This window comes from Mesoplodon mirus, assembly GCF_964341445.2.
Source record: "Mesoplodon mirus genome assembly, chromosome: 15".
Lineage (NCBI taxonomy): Eukaryota > Metazoa > Chordata > Mammalia > Artiodactyla > Ziphiidae > Mesoplodon > Mesoplodon mirus.
In genome coordinates, this window is record NC_138991.1 from 41743625 (window position 1) to 41762777 (window position 19153).

Sequence of the window (19153 nt, forward strand, 5' to 3'; positions counted from 1 at the left end):
TGCCCATGTGCCGACCTGTCTACTGCCCATCACACCTTCAAATATACACCTGTTTTCTACTACTACTTTAAAGAAAAACTGCTTTGGTACCCTGAAGAGTGTCGGTGTACAAATATCAACCAGTTGCAATTTGGAAACCTTTCTAGAAAATTTGTTGTCGATTATATTAAAGACATGATTTGCTGACATGGTAACATTTTGTCAAGTCAATTAAGGTATGCAAAAAGAATCCTCTGTGAGAATTACAAGGGCAAAGTAGATTATTAAAGCTGTTTTTAAGGATGAAATGAATGGCAGTTGTTGAATGTTTGGGGGCCATCCTCACCCCCTTAGGCATTCTCACCCCTACTCAGGATTCACTTGTTCACAGACATGCTCTTTCTTTCTCCCTGCAATCCTGTATCTGTCCTCCCCCTACAAGACAATATATATATGTTTTAAAACCGTTTTGTCTCTTACACCATAGATACCTAAAGACAAACCATCTGAGATGCCTACTGATTAAAGCAAGCACAAGGTGGGATTTGCCTGGTGGTCCAGTGGGTAAGACTCCGCCCTTCCAATGTGGGGGGCAGAGGGAGCCCGGGTTCGATCCCTGGTCGGGGAACTAGATCCCGCATGCATGCTGCAACTAGGAGTCCACATGCCTCAACTAAGAAGCCCGCATGCTGCAACTAAAGATCCTGCGTGCCGCAACTAAGACCCAGCGCAGCATAAATAAATAAATAATAAATAAGAATAAATATTAAAAAAAAAAGGCAAGCACAAGGTTACTAACCAGGTATACCTTTCTGCACCCTCCAACAAGCTAGGCAGACAACAAAGACTAGTGTTCACCGACCTCACCTAACACATGTTATTAACATGAAGAAAGGCAGCCTCATGATTTATTCATCTCTTATTTCCATTTAAAGTGCACTTGCAAAAATACTCCTGTCAGAAAAATTACCGTCAAAACTCAGATTGTCGTTCTGTATCAAGGACATCTCGGAATGGAAAAATGAATGTCTACTCCTCAGGGCTGCTTCCTCCCATACAAATCCCCTGGGACACAGTTTATTCAGGGAGATTCCCAGATGTCCAGGAAACACACATCTTCAGCCATCACCCCATTATTTATGGGTTCAACTGACTCTTTAGGCACTAAACCAAAACAAACTGATTAGACTCTAAAGATAAAATTACTGGCATTTCCCTGCTTCTGATATTATTACCAGGGATGGTTCATTTTATGTGTCAACCTGGCTGGGCCACGGTGCCCAGATATTTGGTCAAACATTATTCTGGATGTTGCCGTGAAGGTGTCTTTTGGATGAGATTAATGTTTAAGTCAGTGGGCTTTGAGTAAAGCAGACTGCCCTCTCTAATGTGGGTGGGCCCCACCCAATCAACTGAAAGCCTTAAAAGAACAAAGGCTGACCTCCCCCAAGCAAGAAGGAATTCTGCCAGCAGACTGCCTCTGCATCTGAACTGCAATTCTTCCTTAAATTTCCAGCCTGCTGGTCTACCCCAATGGATTATTTTTATCTATCTTTTTGATTGGCCAAACCTGCATGATTACATGATCCAATTCCTTAAGCCAATCTCACTCTATCAATCTATCTCTCTCTATATATATATATACACACACCCACACAGTGGGTGTGTTGACTCTGTTTCTCTGGAGAATTCTGACTAGTAACTATCCAAAAGAAAACAAGACTTTGCCTTGAAATTTATTTAAAAGGCATATGGTTTATTTGAAGATCAACAATCAATAATATTAACTAAATCAACAAACAGTCTAAGAAAAGCTAATAAATTCCTGATGTGGAGATTTCCTAGTTCTTCACCACAGAGTTTCATTTAATTTTCCAAAAGACTGGTAAGAGACACTGCTTTATCCAAATAAGAGAAAATGACTTGTTCAAAAAAAAAAAAAATGCTTGAGACTAAAAGCCAAGGTGAAATATTAAAATATTTATTAGCATCTCTGAAGATGTACAATAGGTTAGCACATACACAGACACACACAAATATGTACAGGGCAACTTTCCCTAGAAAATTCATAAAGAATAAAATAAAGGTATAATTGACTATCCTTTATAAATTATTATTGATCTTGAATCATTATTTACATTGCTTTCCCAATTTCTCCTAGGAAATCAGAATAGTAATAAGAAGTACCATGGTAAAAAATAACAAATAGATTTGGTCTTTGTTCCTAGTTCCCGACACAAAGCTCCTAAAACCCCTGGGATTTCCTGAGTGGTAGGAGTGTCTTTTGTCCTTCATAAGGAGCCCCCTTTGAGCATACCTAAATTTATGCAAATGGGGTGACATAGGGTAGGATCCCTAAATAGCCTAGGCTGGGGCTGGTCACCAGAAAGACCAAGTGTTTAAGGGACTGGAACTTTCAACCACACAGACCTGTGAGAAAGGGAAGAGGGGGCTACAAATTAAGCTCTATAGTCTCTTGAACAAGATCTGATGAGCTTCTGGGTTGGTGAACATGCCAGGAGGGTGGCCAACTCCATGGGGACAGAAGCTCCTGGCCTCGAAACCCTTCCAGATGTACTTCTCCACCTGGCTGTTCTTCTGTGACCTCTATACATCCTTTATAATAAAATGGTAAAAATAAGTAAATGTTTCTCTGTTCTGTGAGCCACTCTAACAAACCAGGAATCCAAGCAGGAGGGTGTGGGAACTTCCAATTTATAGCCAGTTGGTCAGCATAGGTAACATCCCAGACTTGTGATTGGCATCTGAAGTGGGGGGCAGTCTTATAGGACTGAATCCTTAACCTGCGGGGCCTGATGCTATCTCCAGACAGTGTCAGGATTGAATTAAATTTGTCGGACACCCAGGCAGTGTCTGCTGAGACCTGGAGAACTGCTGGATGATGTTAGGAAGACATCAGAAGCACTGTGATCTCAAGAAGCAGTGACCTGACCGAACGAATTTCTTTGCATGAAAGAATCACCTGATCTTCAAAATGCTAATTACTGGGGTTTATAAAGACTCCCATTGATGATGCTAGCGCCACAAGAGTGCCTATGTCAAAACAACCTTGGTTGGAATTCATCTTTTTTGTTGTTGTATATGAAAGGAAAGGAGAATAAAGGGCAGAGGACTAACACGTGGCAGGTGGAGACAGAGGCATGCACATTTAACAGGGAACCTAATAGATTTATTTCAGTTGATCATCTGCAGCTATCATTATATCACTTTACAAGTCCTCCACATCTGTCTACGGTAGTGGGTCTCAAAGTATGGTCCCCAGTTCAACAACATCGATACCACCAGGAAATCTACTCAAAACGCACATTCTTGGTTGCTACCTCAGATTTACCGAATCATTCTCTGGGGAAGGAGACCAGGAATCTCTACTTTAATGCACGATTCTGATGCACACTAAAGCTTGAGAACCAGCAATCTCCAGTAGAGTCAAATACTTTGAACTATGAGACACAACTAGATCAGGAAATTCTAGAAACTGAGTGGCAGAATTCTACACATCACTGTGGATCATGTGGAGGAAATCTGATTAATATTAACCCTCCTTTTTCGTAAGGCATTTATCCAAAAATGCTTTCCCAATACTAACTGATATTACTTAAGAATTTTCCAGTGTTCTAAAATTTTCAGTCCATTCACAAGGCTACTTTGTACCCAACAAGACAGAACAATAGCAAAAGTTTTTAGGAAGAATGAGGATATATTCCCAGGCAAAACTTACAGGCTGAGCGTACCATATTATAAACAGCTAAGCTTTGAATTAAGTTTTTTAATTCTCCCATCATATAAGATATAAAGTTATCAGTAAAAACTAAAAAGGCCAAAACATATATAATATTTCTACAAAGTTTTCACTTACCTATACGAGAATTTGCCAGCAAGGACAAAATCCTGCCAAAGGAGGCAATTCCTCTGCCAATTTAATTCAGGCTATTAGCATCCCTTTGTAGAGGGAGAATAAATACCTCTAAACTGCTTCATCATGTTCTGATGGTGTTCAATGGCTTCCTTTAAGATCATTTCAGCCTGGTCCATCTTCCACCGCCATTCAGTACCCACTGGATTGGTGTGGTGCCTAGAAAAAAGAGGCAGAAGCTCTAAAGGACTCCCTGCATTAAATCTCAGCTAGTTACCTCCTATGAGGGAGTCCATATAATTATAAAATCAGGGTTGGTTTCCTACAAAAAGCTCAGCTATTTATAGCTGTAGTTTACAACTTATTTTGAGTCATGACACCTAGCAGAGAGGGGTAGATGGCAAGTGCCTGGCCAAGACTGAGACTTACTCGGGACGATATAAAATGTGCACCCCTCTCGCAGCCATACAGCACCAGGCCAACAAGCATCCAGTAATGACCACCAGTAGAATATTGCTGCAAAACCCTCTCTGAGAGGCAGTGCAATGGGAAGACCTAATTGAAATCCCAGAAAGGAAACAGAGAACAAAGCAGAAAAAAATGTAGAAAAATTATGGCCAACAATTTTCCAAAGTTAATGAGAAACAATTAACCACAGATCGAAGAAACTCGCAAAACAACAACCAGGATATTTTTAAAACAGCCTAAAAATACGGTATCTAAACTAATGAAAACAAAAGAAAATAAGAAAACCTTCAACTTAGAGAAAAAGGACACACTACTTAAGAACAAAGGTTAAAAATTATTTCTGACAACTCATCAGAAAACAAATAAACCAGATGAAACTATAATGACACCTGAAAGAATGCTTAAAGGAAACAAACTTGTCAACTCAGAATTCTATACCCAGTGCAAATATCTTTCCAAAAATGGAGTAATAAAGACTTTTGCATGACTTTCCTGGTGGCTCAGTGGTTAAGAAGCTGCCTGCCAATGCAGGGGACACGGGTTCAAGCCCTGGTCCAGGAAGATCCCACATGCCGTGGAGCAACTAAGCCCGTGCACCACAACCACTGAACCAGAGCTCTAGAGCCCACAAGCCACAACTACTGAGCCTGCATGCCACAACTACTGAAGCCCACGCACCTAGAGTCCATGCTCCACAACAAGAGAAGCCACCGCAATGAGAAGCCCACACACCACAACAAAGAGTAGCCCCAACTCACTGCAGCTAGAGAAAGCCCGCATGCAGCAACGAAGACCCAATGCACCATCTTTAAAAAAAAAAACAAAAAACTGGCAAGCCCCTGATAAAACCGATCAAGAAAAAAAACAACAAATGCATAAATATAACATTAGGAATGAAAAAGGGGATTAATTACAGAAACAACAGAGCTTTAGGTAAATCTGAATACAGTGTTGGGCAGAAATTGATTATTACAGATCATTACATATTTGGTCACCATGGCCATTCATTTTTACTTACCGCCAACAGAAGACACATTTATTTGCACACGCCAAGCTCGGGGTAGTTTCCATGCAACGATGGCTTTCAATGCCATAGAACGTATGTTTATAGCAACCTCCTCTCCCTCGGAGCATGGACTGTGAAAGTACAAAACAAACAATAATTTGAATAAAATCCTCTAAGCAAGGAAACAAAACACCAAGGCATCATTTTAAAGAAGAAACCATGTGTTTCGTAAGCATAAATACCCCTACTGGTAGCTGCATGAGGCAGAAAATTAACATTAAAGCCTTATAGTGTTTTGACGGTGTTTGGGTTTTGATACTGCTCTGGGTTTTCTACAACTTAATGAGATAAACCTATGATTCATTAACTCTGAAAGTTCTACAGGGAGGACCATGGATGCTTTCATTTTCAAATCCACCCAACTGCCTCAAATATTAGTACAATAATATATAATGCCAAAGGAGAGAGAAGATAGGCTCCCAGAATGGGGGGGGGGGTGTAGCGCTCACCTGAAAGAGTATCTCTGCATTTAATAAAGGAGGGTGGGTTAGGGAATGCAAACTGGAGCATATTCTATGTCAACCGAATGGTAGAATTTGAATATACTGGGACTGTTGAGGGGGCAAACAGCATGTACACAAGAAACAGATTATTCCAAAAAAGAACACTATTTAATATGTGATTGGTAAAACCACGGGAAGTGCAGTAAGAAAGGTAATTTGAAGAAACACTGCAGATCACCTCAGGGTTGGAATCACAAGATACTATAGAGCTTCCTGAGGTATCATCAGAAAGATCCATCCAGGAGCTCTGTGCAAGATGGGCTTGATTCAGTAAAAGTGAAACCTGTGAGGAGGTTACGCAAGAAAGGTCATGGTGACTTGGCTCAAAACATTAGTGGAGGAAACGGGAAGGGTACTACAGAGGTACAATCAGTGCCATTCCCAATTAGAGGGGCAAAACAGAGGAAGTCATCCAAGATAACTGAGGTTTTGAGCCTAAGTGACTGACATACTATGGAACAATGGGAACAACAAACGAGGAGACATAGATGGAGAGCCTTTACACATATGTATCAGTGTATAATATACATCAGTGTACTGATATTACAGTGCTGTCCACATAAAATCTACTGGCTTGTTACTATGTCAGTTGATCACAAAGTCTTATTTTTTGGTCCTGATAAAGGGGTTCCCCTGTCCATCTCACTTAGTACTTACACTAAGAAAAATAGAGTGAAGGAAAAATATTGTTCAGGATAACTGTTTCTACAAACTCTCTTCCAAGTTCCCAATAAAATATTCAAGAAGGCAAACAAAATATTTATATCTTGCAAGTTACACTGAAAACTACAAAGTCCACCACATGCAAAAGTCACAGCGTAATTACTACTAAATATCAATATCACGCCAATGGAGAAACCAAGCTGAAGACTTGCATGTTTCACTCATTATTTAGCAATTAGTTAATGTACTTCAAGCATGCTGTGTACTGAATGTACAATGACTAATAAGACAGAGCCCCTACCCATGATCTGTTTGGAGGAAATGGCAAGTAAGCAAGAAAAATGTGCCATACTATTATGATAGTCTGATTGCATCAATTACGATTCTTTTGCAAGCAACAGAAACGGAGTCTGGCTAAAGAGAAAAAGAATTGATTGAAAGGATTTCACAGCTCATAGACCCATTATAAAGGCAAGAACGAAGGAAGGCTGGCAGCAGGACCACCACTCAATCCCCCAGAAGCCGTATACTACAGACACCACCCCTCTCTGGATACCATCACCAGCCCCACCCCTGAATGGCAGATGCTGCTACCACCAGCACAAGAATGAGTTCTCCACGTCCCAGTCCCTTTCCATCACTCACTCCACACTCAAAGTCTCCGGCTGAAAAGAATGACTATCCTAGATGACACTTTTACACCCAAGTTGCCACGACGTGGTACCAGCAAACAGTATCTGTCTTCCTTAGCTTCTGTAGCAGGCAGTGGGCCCTCACATCAAACAAAGCCCATTTAATGGGAAATTCCCCAAACATGAAAACACTCAGATGCTGGGCAAGCAGAGAAAAGACAAATGTCCAGCATGGTATTACTGGAGCCCATGGGACAGATGACCAACCAGGCTCAGCCTTCCAGGACCAGTAAGAACTCCTCAGAGGTGAGATGTCCAAACTGAATACTGAAAGGCTAAAAGGATAAAGGGACAGACACATGTGAGAAGGATGGCGTGTTTTTCTTTTAAAAACTGTTTTCTGTAAGTTTTACACTTTAGATTTAAGGTCCTGATCCATTTTGAGTTAATTTTTAACTCAAAATGTGTGTATGTTTGTGTGTGTGTATGTGTCAGTGTGTGTACTTTTGGTGTATGTGGTTTGGTGGTGGTGGGTGTTTTTGGTTTTTTGCCTATGGATGTCTAATTTCCCCAGCACCATTAGTTGGAAAGGTTATCCTTCCTCCAAGGAATTGCTTTTGAACCTTTGAAAAAATCAATTAACCATATTTGTGGGTTTGTTTCTGAGATCTCCATTCTGTCCCATTGATCTATGTGTCCATCCCTCCACCAACACCATACCATCTTGATTACTGTAGCAATACAGTAAGCTGTAATATCTGGATATATGGTTCCTCCCCTTTTATTCTTCCTCAGTATTGTTTAAGCTATTTTACATTCCTGTGCCTTGCCTTTTAAATTTTATAATAAGTTGTCTATTTCTACAAAAACCTTCCTGGGATTTTAATAGGAATTGCATTAAACCCACAGATCAATTCAGGCAAAATTGATGTTTTACAATATTGAGTCTTTCAATCCATGAACATTTATTTCGATTTACATTTAGATTTTTATTTACATTTACTTAGATTTTCATTGGTTTCTGATATGAGATCTTTCCTCATTTCTAATATAAGTATGCATTGCTGGAAATTTCTCTCTGAGCGCTGATTGAGCTGCATCCTATACATCGATATAATTTTTTTTTTACTATCATTCAGTTCTATGTATTTTTTCATTTCCTTTGAGACTTCCTCTTTGACCCAAGGCTTATTCAGAAATGTGTGTTTAATTTCCACATATTTAGAGATTTTCCTTTTGTTTCTATTATTGATTTCTAGTTGGATTCCATTATAGTCAGAGAATGCACTCTGTATGATTTTAATACTTATAAATCTGCTGAGGTTTGTTCTATGGCCTAAGACATGGTCTATCTTGGTGAATGTTCCATCGGCACTTGGAAGAAATGCACATTCTGCTGTTGCTGGGTGGTATGTTCTCTATATGTCAACTAGATCCTACTGGTTAACTCTACTGTTGAGATTTTCTACAGCCTTGTGATTTTCAGTCTAGTACTTCTAGCCGTTGCTGAGAGGCAATTTCAAAGTGACCAACTATAACTGTGGGTTTGGTTTCTTTTTTTTTTTTTAACTTCTCCATTCAAATATGTCAGCTTTTGCTTGATTTATTTTGAGCCTCTGATGTTTGGTACATACTCATATAATGCAGATTGATCTTTTTATCATTACAAAATGTCACTCTCTGCCTCTAGTAATTTTCTTTGCTCTGAAGTCTACTTAATCTGGTATTAATACAGGCAATCCTGCTTTTTGGATTACTGCTGGCATGGTATATATTTTTCTATCATTTTACTCAACCTACCTGTGTCACTGAATTTGAAGCGAGTTTCTTGTAAACATCTTATATTTGGGTCATTTTTTAAATCCACTCTGCCAACCTCTATCATTTGATGCATATATGTAGGATATTTGCATCTGAAGTAATTATTTATGAATTAGCCCTAAAATAGTCTATTTTATTATTTGTTTCCTGCTTATTCCCTCTGATTCTCATTCCTGTTAGTCTTTTCTTGATTTCCTACAGGTTACTTAAACATTTTTAGGATTCCATCTTCATTTTTTTTGTTTTTGAGTGTATCTCTTTGTATAGTTTTTGTAGTGGTTGTTCTGGGTATAAAAATATACATACTAGTAGACCTATGACAGTCTACCAGTAAAAACATTTTATCACCTTCAAGTGAAGTGTGGAAACATCCCTTCCATTCAGATCCCTTTAATTTTCCCTCTTTTAAATTAAATATTATTGTCTTGAGTATCACATGGTGTTATAATTTTTGTTTCAATCATCAAATATGATTTATAAAAGTTATAGGAAAATGATCATTTACTGTTTGTACCCATATTTCTGCTCTTTCCATCATTCTGCCTTCCTTTCTGGTGCTCTAAGAATCTTTTATCACTTCATTAGGTTGAAGAGCTTCCTTTAGCTGGTCTTTAAGAGAAGATTTGCTAGAAACAGATTCTTTCAGTTTTCTTTCACCTGATAATGTCTTTATTTAATCTTCATTCTTGAAGGATAGTTTTGCCAGTCACAGAAATCATGATTGACAGTTATTTTCTTTCAACACTTGGAAACCATGTGCTGCTTCCCTCTGGCCTCTATGATTTCAGATGAGAAATCTGACATCAAATTGATGTTAGTACATTGTTTATCTCTAGCATCTTTCAAGACTTTTTTCTTCTTTAGTTTTCAGATCATTAATTTTAGGGTATCTCCATGTGGATGTCCTTGCTTCTATCCTGTTTGGAGTTTGCTCTCTCTGCTGTTCAGATTCGGTAAACTCTATTGACTTGTCCTAGTCACAGATCATTCTGTTATTTGGTAAGGTCCCTGACTCTATCCTCTGTCATCTCCACTCTATTACTGTGCCCATTCAGTGAGTTTTTATTTCTGTTATTGTATTTTTTCAATTTTATAATTCCTTCTTGGTTCCTTTTATAACTTCCATTTCTTTGCTGAGATTTTTTATTCTTTCATTTGTTTCAAGAGACTTTGTAACTGATTGCTGAAGCATTTTTATGACAACTGCTTTAAAATCCTTGTCAGATGATTCCACCATCTGATTCATGTGGTGTTGGTGTCAGTTCATTATCTTTTTTTGCTCAAGTTGTGATTTTCACGGTTCTTGGAATGACAGGCAATTTTTTTTTTTACTGCATCCTAGACATTTTGTCTACTATGTTAGGAGGCTCTAGATCCTATTTCATTCTTTCAGTTAGCAGCAGGCACTTTGTTTAGGTTGAGCCTGCAGGTCCTGGACTATTTTTGTATGCTGTGGCTCCAACAGCAGTTTAATTTTCAGAGGCTTTGCATTGAAATTTTGCTTGGGCTCCCAGTGATCTCTGCTGGTAGCATCAGAGTGAGTGAAAGAGGTTTCTCCAGGGTGACCCACTAGAGGTCTCTCAATGGAGGAGGCGAGTCTCAGGCCAGCAGGCTTCCCAGAGCAGGCTGCTTGTGTGGCAGAGTCCCTCTGGCCAATGGCCCTGGGCAGCCCCAGTAACTCTGAGTGGGAGAGGGAAGTCTCAGGACACAGAAACAAAGAGGCTTGGTTGGCTTCCCCAGATGGGCCACTTCTTGTGGTGGTGTCCCTCTTGCCAGTGCCACGCAGCCACCATGGTATCTCTCAGAGGGGGAAGGGAGTCTTGGTCCCAGCAGGCATGGAGAATGTTTCACAAGCCAGGTCTACTGTTGCAGGAGTAAGGTGGTAAGGAGGAGTCTTCCTCTTTCCACTTGTACTTGACCGCCTGGTATCTCTTAGCAGGAGAGGGGAATTTACGGTCCAGCAGGGAAGGAGAGCACTTGTCCCAGCTGCTTATTGGTGGGGCTCCAAAGTGATCCCCTTTGCCAGTGGCTCACTTGAATATGTCAGAGGGACTCTCAGTCCATACTAGGGAGGAACAAGCCTAACTGAGTGGCCTTCTGTTGCTAGATTAAGGCTCAGTAAACACAGGGTCTGGGCTGCCTTCTTCTTTAGCTGGAGGGATGTAAGACATCCTGCTGCTCTGTTGTTCCTGCAGTGCTGGGGTCCCAAACCAGTCAGCCTTCCTCTTACCCCATTCCAGAGTTCTTGTTTGGTTGCCTCTTGTGTTTTCCAGGGTTTAGAGTTGTGCATAGCAGGAAGGAGCAAGGAGAAAAAGGTTTATGCCATCTTGCCCAGACTGGAAGTCTTTAGACATTATATTTTGAAAGGAAGTGCTCCCATATCTAAAAACTAGTAGATAAGCAGGGTGCAAAAAGAAAACACATGAGAGCAATACATGCTCAGAACCAAGTTTTCATGTTATGAACCTAGGAGAAAAAGATTATAAATAACCTCAGATTCATTAATTCATGAATTTTTATCCTCGAGGCAAATGAGAGCAATACAACCTCGAAAATACAACTGTAGCCCAGTAGATCCACACTGAATGAATGCAAGATACCACTGCTAGATAGGCTCTGTGTCCATCAACCTGGTGGGGATGGAGGTGGGGTGTTGGGAGACAATGCTCCATGGGTCTTTCTCTGAACGTCCTGCAAGCAGAGGCCCTAACTGCCCTTATTCTAGATTACCTTTTCAAAAAGTTTTACATAGTGAATAGCCTTGGAAGATACAGTGTCTCCCTCTGGGGCAAATGATGGGTATGTTTACTGTTCAGTATAATGAAGATGTGTCCCTCTAGGGCAAAGTTCAGGCAGGATTACTGCCAATTATAAAAGATTGATGTTCCCTAAGCCTGGGGCTCCTCTCCTACAACGTATGTGCAGATGTTACACCTGGCCTTCCTAGTGCTGCTTTATGGGAACCGGGGTTCAGGAACCAGAGCAAATGATAATATTCTGGCTACTGCTATTATTATGAGTAATAAACTGTACTTGCCTTCTGCCAGCATCCATGAACCTGTGGTAGGCTAACTTGCTAGCCTGCAAGTAGGGTAAAGTTTCAGACTCTTCCATTTTTGACAGAGGATGGAGAGTTCAATGCAGAGGTCAATAAACTGCAGCCCATGGGCCAAAGCCAGGCTGTTGCCTGTTTACTATACGTAAAGTTCTGCTGGAATACTGTCACCCATATTTGTTTACTTACATCTATGGCTGCTTTGGGGCTACAGTGGCAGAGGTGAAAAGTTGCAACAAGATCGTATGGCCCACAAACCTTAAAAAGTCACTAACTGGCCCTTTAAGAAAAGGTTTGCTAACCCTTGATTTAGATATTTATTTCATACAACAGAGCAAAATAAATTCTAAACTGGTTAAACAAACTGTTAAAAAAGTACAAACAGGAGGAGGATTGAGGAAAGACCAAGTAGCAGGAAGCAGCAGAAATCTGTCTCCCCAACTGGACATGAATCTCAATCTGCCTGCTGTGCTTTGTCTTTGACCCAGGAGTCCTGGGTCCTCCACCAACATCTATGAAACTCTGCCAGGTGACTTGTTGGCTTGTAGGCTGAAAGAGCAGACCCTCCAGAGTTAACACTAGCCCCTGGCTCCTTTGAGCGTCTCATGCCATGGAAATAAATTTTGTCAAGAACCAAGGGGATCTCTGGGCCATCTCTTTAGTATTCTCATCTACAGTAGTAGAACTTAAGAAAAGCTTGCAGAAGGGGCCACTACCGGCTCAAACTCTTCATTGACAGAATCACACACCTGGTAAGGAAGCATTACTGATAGAGCACAGAGGAACATGGCCTGCCCCGTGGAAGAAGGAAGGTATAAATACCAACCATGACCAGGTGACCAAGTGTGAATATGAGCGGAGTTATAAATATACATATTATCTTCCTTGTTTGGATATATATAATTGTTTCTCCTCCCCTCCAACTGTTTTATAAGATGGGTCAGGGGTGGTTAACCTTATAATGTCATCCTTAGGTTAGAGGATCTCAAAAGAGAGTGAAAGGAGAGGGTGAGTACATCCTTCCTTGCATGAATAATAGTTGCAACAGGTTAGGCAGAAGCAAATGTTTTATTTATATTATGGATTGAAAACTTAAATACAGGTAGAAGGGTGTGTACAGATGCTGCGTATCCAAAGAGGTAGACCATGCTGTTAATACTGAGTCCTGTGCCTGCGCTTCTAAGCAGGGGTTAAGGAGCCCTAACACCGTATTTCTCAGATTCCCTTGCCCAAGGGGTTCTGATTTAGACTCCACCAAGAAGAGGCATTTATGCAAGATTTAGATGGCAAGAAAGGAGAAACCATCCTCCCTGGCAGCAGCTGGCAGACACAAGGACATACAACAAACACTGAGTCTGCAGCAGCTTCCAAGCAAGCTCCTGGGAAACATTTGCTTTAATGTTGCCAGTGTCTCAGGTCACTTCCAGCGGTGTCCTGTGAGTCCAGCACTTTTCGACTTTCTCAAAGCAAGAAGCAGTTCTCTCTGACCTTCACTACCCCAGGCCTTTCAGTGGCTTTGTAAGCAGTCAGTTAATTTACTTTATTAAATCTGTTCTTGCTAAAATACACAGGATGGTTTCTGTTTTCCTGACTGGTACAGATGGGTAGGATTCAGTCAGGTGGAGATCAGAGCGGGGAAGAGAAGCAGCACACGATGTATGAAGGTTAAAACAGAAAATAAAGCTGAACAAGTAGATCAGAACTACACCAAGTAGGGTCTTCCTTGGGTTCAGGGCTTTATATAATTCATCTGACAAATGTTTACTACATGCCAGGCTCTGCTTTTGGTATTGGAAAGAAAAACAAAGACTCTTAGGTTGGGGAGGGCCTGAAAAGGGAAGGGAGGAGACAGATAATGAACAAGATATAATCTATTAAGTGGTAATAATTGCTATGGAGAAATTCCAAGCAGTGTAAGGGGACAGGAGGGAAGGTTGTTATTTTATATCAGGCGGTCAAGGGAGAGCCTCTCTGATAGAGGCTCACTGAGCAGAGATCTAAGTGAGCAGACAGAGACCAGAAAGCCACAGAGGAGTCTGAGTTCAGTGTATTCAGGGAAAAGCAAGGTTAGTAAGGCTGGACCAAAGCATGGCAGACCAGACTGAATGAGATGGGAACCCCTGGAGGTTCTGAGTGAAAGAGTGAGACATCTGGCTGCTGTGTAGGGAACAGACAGTGGAGATGACAAGAATGGAACCAGGAAAAGCAGGCAGGAGATCACTTAAATAATAAAAGGGATATATGACAGTGACTTGGACCAAAGTATAAGAGTACAAGAGGTGAAAAGTAAGTAGTTGCATTCTGGATATATTTTGAAAGATTTGCTCACAGAATAGATGTGGGAGGGTAAAAAAACAAACAAACAAAAAAACAACAGAAGAGTATAAATGACTCCCAGGTTTTTGGCCTGAGCAACAGAAAGGACAGCACTGCCATAAACTGCTGGAGTGAAGACTGAGGGGAACAGATTTAGGAGAGGAATCAGGAATTCCATTTCTGTTAAGTTCAAGATGCCTATTACACATCCAAATTGATATACTGAGTAAGAAGTAACAAAGAGCCACCATAGGCTCTGAAAATGGAATGGCTAAATGAGAACTGAACTTGAGATTAACCTGGTTAATGTCAGATAAATTGAGAAGGGGGGCGGGGCACATTCACTGGAAGCCACAAGCAGAGGGAAAAAAGCTAGCTGCAATGTTCAAGAGGACAACCTAAACTTCGAGGGTGGCAATGAAAATGGATTGGGGCAGAGGTTCTCAATGGGGCCAACACTACCCCGGGGGGTATTTTGGAAATTTGTGGAAATACTTTTGTTATCAAAATGGTTGGGAGGCCCTACTGGCAAAAAGTAAGGGAGGAGGTCAAGTGTTCCACATCTCCTGCAATGCTTAAGACAGTCACACACACACACAAACACACACACAAAAAGTGTCCTTTAATCCACTTCCTTTCAAATGACTCACCAGACCTCCATACTTGTGAAAAACCTATCATAATCATCCAAGCTTAGACTCCAACTTCATTTTACCAATGAAGTGTTTTCTGCACATTTTACCATATACTGAATTTTCCAGGAATGCAACTATTATGTAAAATGAGGAAAGAAAACACTTTCTTTGATGCAAAGCTTTTATAAGAAATTTCAGCATTTTGAAAAACCATGTCACAGAGAACAATGCTGTTTCTAGTATTTCAGTCACCAACACAATACCTGTATCCCATATTATATTCGTAGGTGTCACCTATAAATACATTACAGAAGAGATTTGAGATGTTTTTGGTAGACTTGGAACCAAATATTAAGTTAACAGACATATGAAATGCAGGATTCTCACTAATCAAGTTGTTTAAAAAGTTAGTGTGGTCATTTTATGTATTAATTTTTATGATGAGAAATCTATCTTGCAATAATTATTTGAAATTGAAGTTGTTTATTTTGGGGTTGCCTGTCATCCTTAAATCTTACTCTGAAAGTGTCACCAGAGGTCCACCTCACTTCCCTCAACCACTCTTACTACCAGTTCTGTTTCCAATCCACCCACATAGATCAAAGGAACAGAATAGAGAACCCAGAAATAAACCTACACTTACACGGTCAACTAATCTACGACAAAGGAGGCAAGAATACACAGTGGGAAAAAGATGGCCTCTTCGGTAAATGATGTTGGGATTACTGGACAGCTACATGCAAAAGAATCAAAATGAACTATTTTCTCTCACCATATACAAAAATAAACTCAAAATGGATCAAAGACTTAAATGTAAGGTCTGAAACCATAAAAGTCCTAGAAGAAAACAGGTGGCACGCTCTTTAACATCAATCTTAGCAATATTTTTTGGATCTGTCTCCTAAGGCAAGGGAAACAAAAGCAAAAATAAACAAATGGGACTATATCAAACTAAAAATCTTTTGCACAGTGAAGGAAGCTATCAACAACAAAAAAAGCAGCCTACTAAATGGGAGAAGATATTTGCAAACAATATATCCAATAAGGGGTTAATATCCAAAATACATAAAAACACATACAACTTAATAGCAACAACAACCAACCAACCTGATTAAAGAATGGGCAGAGAGGGCTTCCCTGGTGGCGCAGTGGTTGAGAGTCCGCCTGCTGATGCAGGGGACACGGGTTCGTGCCCCGGTCCAGGAAGATCCCACATGCCGTGGAGCGGCTGGGCCCGTGAGCCATGGCTACTGAGCCTGCACGTCCAGAGCCTGTGCTCCGCAACGGGAGAGGCCACAACAGTGAGAGACCCAAGTACCGCAAAAAAAAAAAAAAAAAGAATGGGTGGGGGGGGCTGCCCTGGTGGGGCAGTGGTTAAGAGTCCGCCTGCCAATGCAGGGGACATGGGTTTGATCCCTGGATAGGGAAGATCCCACATGCCGCGGAGCAACTGAGCCCATGTACCACAACTACTGAGCCTGCACCCTAGAGCCCGCAAACCACAACTACTGAAGCCCTTGCACCTAGAGCCTGTGCTCTGCAACAAGAGAAGCCACCACAAGGTGAAGCCTGCGCACCACAATGGAGAGTAGCCCCCGCTTGCCACATCTAGAGAAAGCTCGTGAGCAGCAACGAAGACCCAATGCAGCCAAAAAATAATAATAAAAATTTAAAAATAAAGAATGGGCAGGGGACCTGAGCAGACATTTTTCCAAAGAGGAAGTGCAGATGGCCAATAGACACATGAAAAGATGATTAACAACACTAATCATCAGGGACATGCAAATCAAAACCACAATGAGATACTACGTCACATCTTTCAGAATCACTATCATCAAAAAGACAACAAATAATAAGTGATGGCGAGGATGCAGAGAAAAAGGAGCCCTCATGCACTGCTGGTGTGACTGTAAACTGGTGCAGCCACTATGGAGAACAGTATGGAAGTTCCTCAGAAAAATAAAAATAGAACTGCTATATGATACAGCAATTTCACTGCTGGATATTTACCCAAAGAAAACAAAAACAGTAGTTGAAAAAGATATATGCACTCCGATGTCCAATGGAGCATTATTTACAAAGCCAAGATATGGAAGCAACCTTAGTGTCCGTTGGTAGAGGAATGGATAAAGAAACTGTGGTGTGTGCGTGTGTGTGTGTGTGTGTGTGTACACACAATAGAATATTACTCAATCATAAAAAAGAATGAAATCTTGACATCTGCAACAACATGGATGGACCTTGAGGGTACTATGGTAAGTAAAATAAGTCAGAGAGAGAAAGACAAATATCACATGATCTCACTCATATGTGTAATCTATAAAACAAAACAAAATGAAAACAGACTCACATACAGAGAATGGGTCATTGCCAGAAGGGAGAGGAGAGAGGATGGACAAACCAGGTGAAGGGAATTAAGAGGTTCAAACCTCCAGTTATATAATAAATACATCACAGGAATATAATATACAACAGAAGGAATATGGTCAACAATATTGTAATAACTTTGTATGGGGACAGATGGTTACTAGACTTATCGTGGTGATCATTTCATAACGTATGCAAATGTCAACTTATGTCATATATCTGAAACTAACATAATATTGTCACTGTATTTTCATTAAAAAATAAAATAAAATAATTTTTAATGCTATCTTATTTGTGCCCATAGGATTTTAATTTATGGAGGTGACTGAGTGCCAACATAGGCCAATGCTATTGAAGGAATATATTACTTACATATCCCAAGAGAAGGGTGCACACCACACCGCACAGCGTTTGCTCAGGAGACAGAGGAGTGAGGGGGAAGCCTGGGCCAGAGCTTTTACTGGAGTTTCCTCAGGAAAGGAAAGGCAGAGCAAAGTAAACAATGCAGGATTGGCTAGTATGAATTATTCCATTGGGCTTTGAGCTACAAGGCTGTCTCCAGTTTTCTGGTAGCTGGGCCTAGGATGATTTAGGACAGGGAAAATATTGGCTTGGTATGTGAGAGAGTTAGATAAGGAGGTAGCTGAAAGCTACAGATTCAGAATTACATATGAAAGGCATGCTCAAGGCAAGCTGCTATTAATCTTTAGGAATTAGCCCCGGGGAGGGGCAGTCTCTATAAGACTGCAGAGCATCAAGAATGCAGAAAATAAGAAATTATAGTTGATGTAATTGACCCTGTGGTGAAGAGATGACAAATAGACAAATATAGAATCTAAGAAAACAGCACAAGTACAAACAACAGAAATTCACAGGTTGATCCTAAAATGTATATGGAAATGCAAAAGGCCCAGAAGAGGGGAAACAATCTTGAAAATTAAAAAAACAAGACAGAGAACTTATACTGCATGATTTCAGACTTATTACAAAGCCAGAGTAATCAAGACAATGTGGTACTGGCTTCAGGATAGACAAACACATCAATGCAACAGAATAAGAGCAGTCCAGACACAGGCCTACCCATATAGTTGACTGAATTTTCTACAAAGCCCTAAAAGTAATTAAATGGTGGAAGGAAAATCTTTTTCAACAAATGATGCTAAAACACCCGAATATCCATATAGGGGACAGGTGGTAGGAAGGAACAATCTTGACCTTTACCTTATACCATTCATAAAAATTAATTCACAGACCCAAACATAAAAGTTAAAACTACGTATGAAGCTTCCAGAAGAAAACACAGACTATCCTTGTGACCTTAAAGCTGACAAAGATTTCTTAAAATACAAAAAGTACTAACCATAAAAAATAAAATGATAAATTGGACTTTATTCAAATTAAAAACTTCAAAAGAGGGACTTCCCTAGTGGCACAGTGGTTAAGAATCCACCTGCCAATGCAGGGCACATGGGTTTAAGCACTGGTCCAAGAAGATCCCACATGCCGCGGAGCAACTAAGCCCATGTGCCACAACTACTGAGCCTGCACTCCAGAGCCTATGAGCCACAACTACTGAGCCCGCATGCCACAACTACTAAAGCCCACGTGCCTAGAGCCCATGCTCCGCAACAAGAGAGACCACCGCAATGAGAAGCCTGTGCACCGCAATGAAGAGTAGGCCCTGCTCACTGCCACTAGAGAAAGCTCGCATGCAGCAATGAAGACCCAACACAGCCAAAAATAAATAAGTTAGTTAATTAATTAATTTTTTAAA

General features: G+C 40.6%; 1 protein-coding gene across 5 annotated transcripts in view; it reads right to left on the minus strand.

The window, feature by feature from the left end:
- LOC309817126 (S-adenosyl-L-methionine-dependent tRNA 4-demethylwyosine synthase TYW1) overlaps window positions 1-19153 on the minus strand; it is a 228545-nt gene that overhangs the window by 165181 nt on the left and 44211 nt on the right. For all 5 annotated transcript variants that reach the window (XM_082645113.1, XM_082645114.1, XM_082645111.1 and 2 more), the window contains exons 10-11: window positions 5340-5458; window positions 3963-4072 (exon numbers count right to left, since the gene is read on the minus strand). In XM_082645113.1, the coding sequence (XP_082501239.1) occupies window positions 3963-4072; window positions 5340-5458 (229 nt within the window). The remainder of the gene's footprint in view (window positions 1-3962; window positions 4073-5339; window positions 5459-19153) is intronic.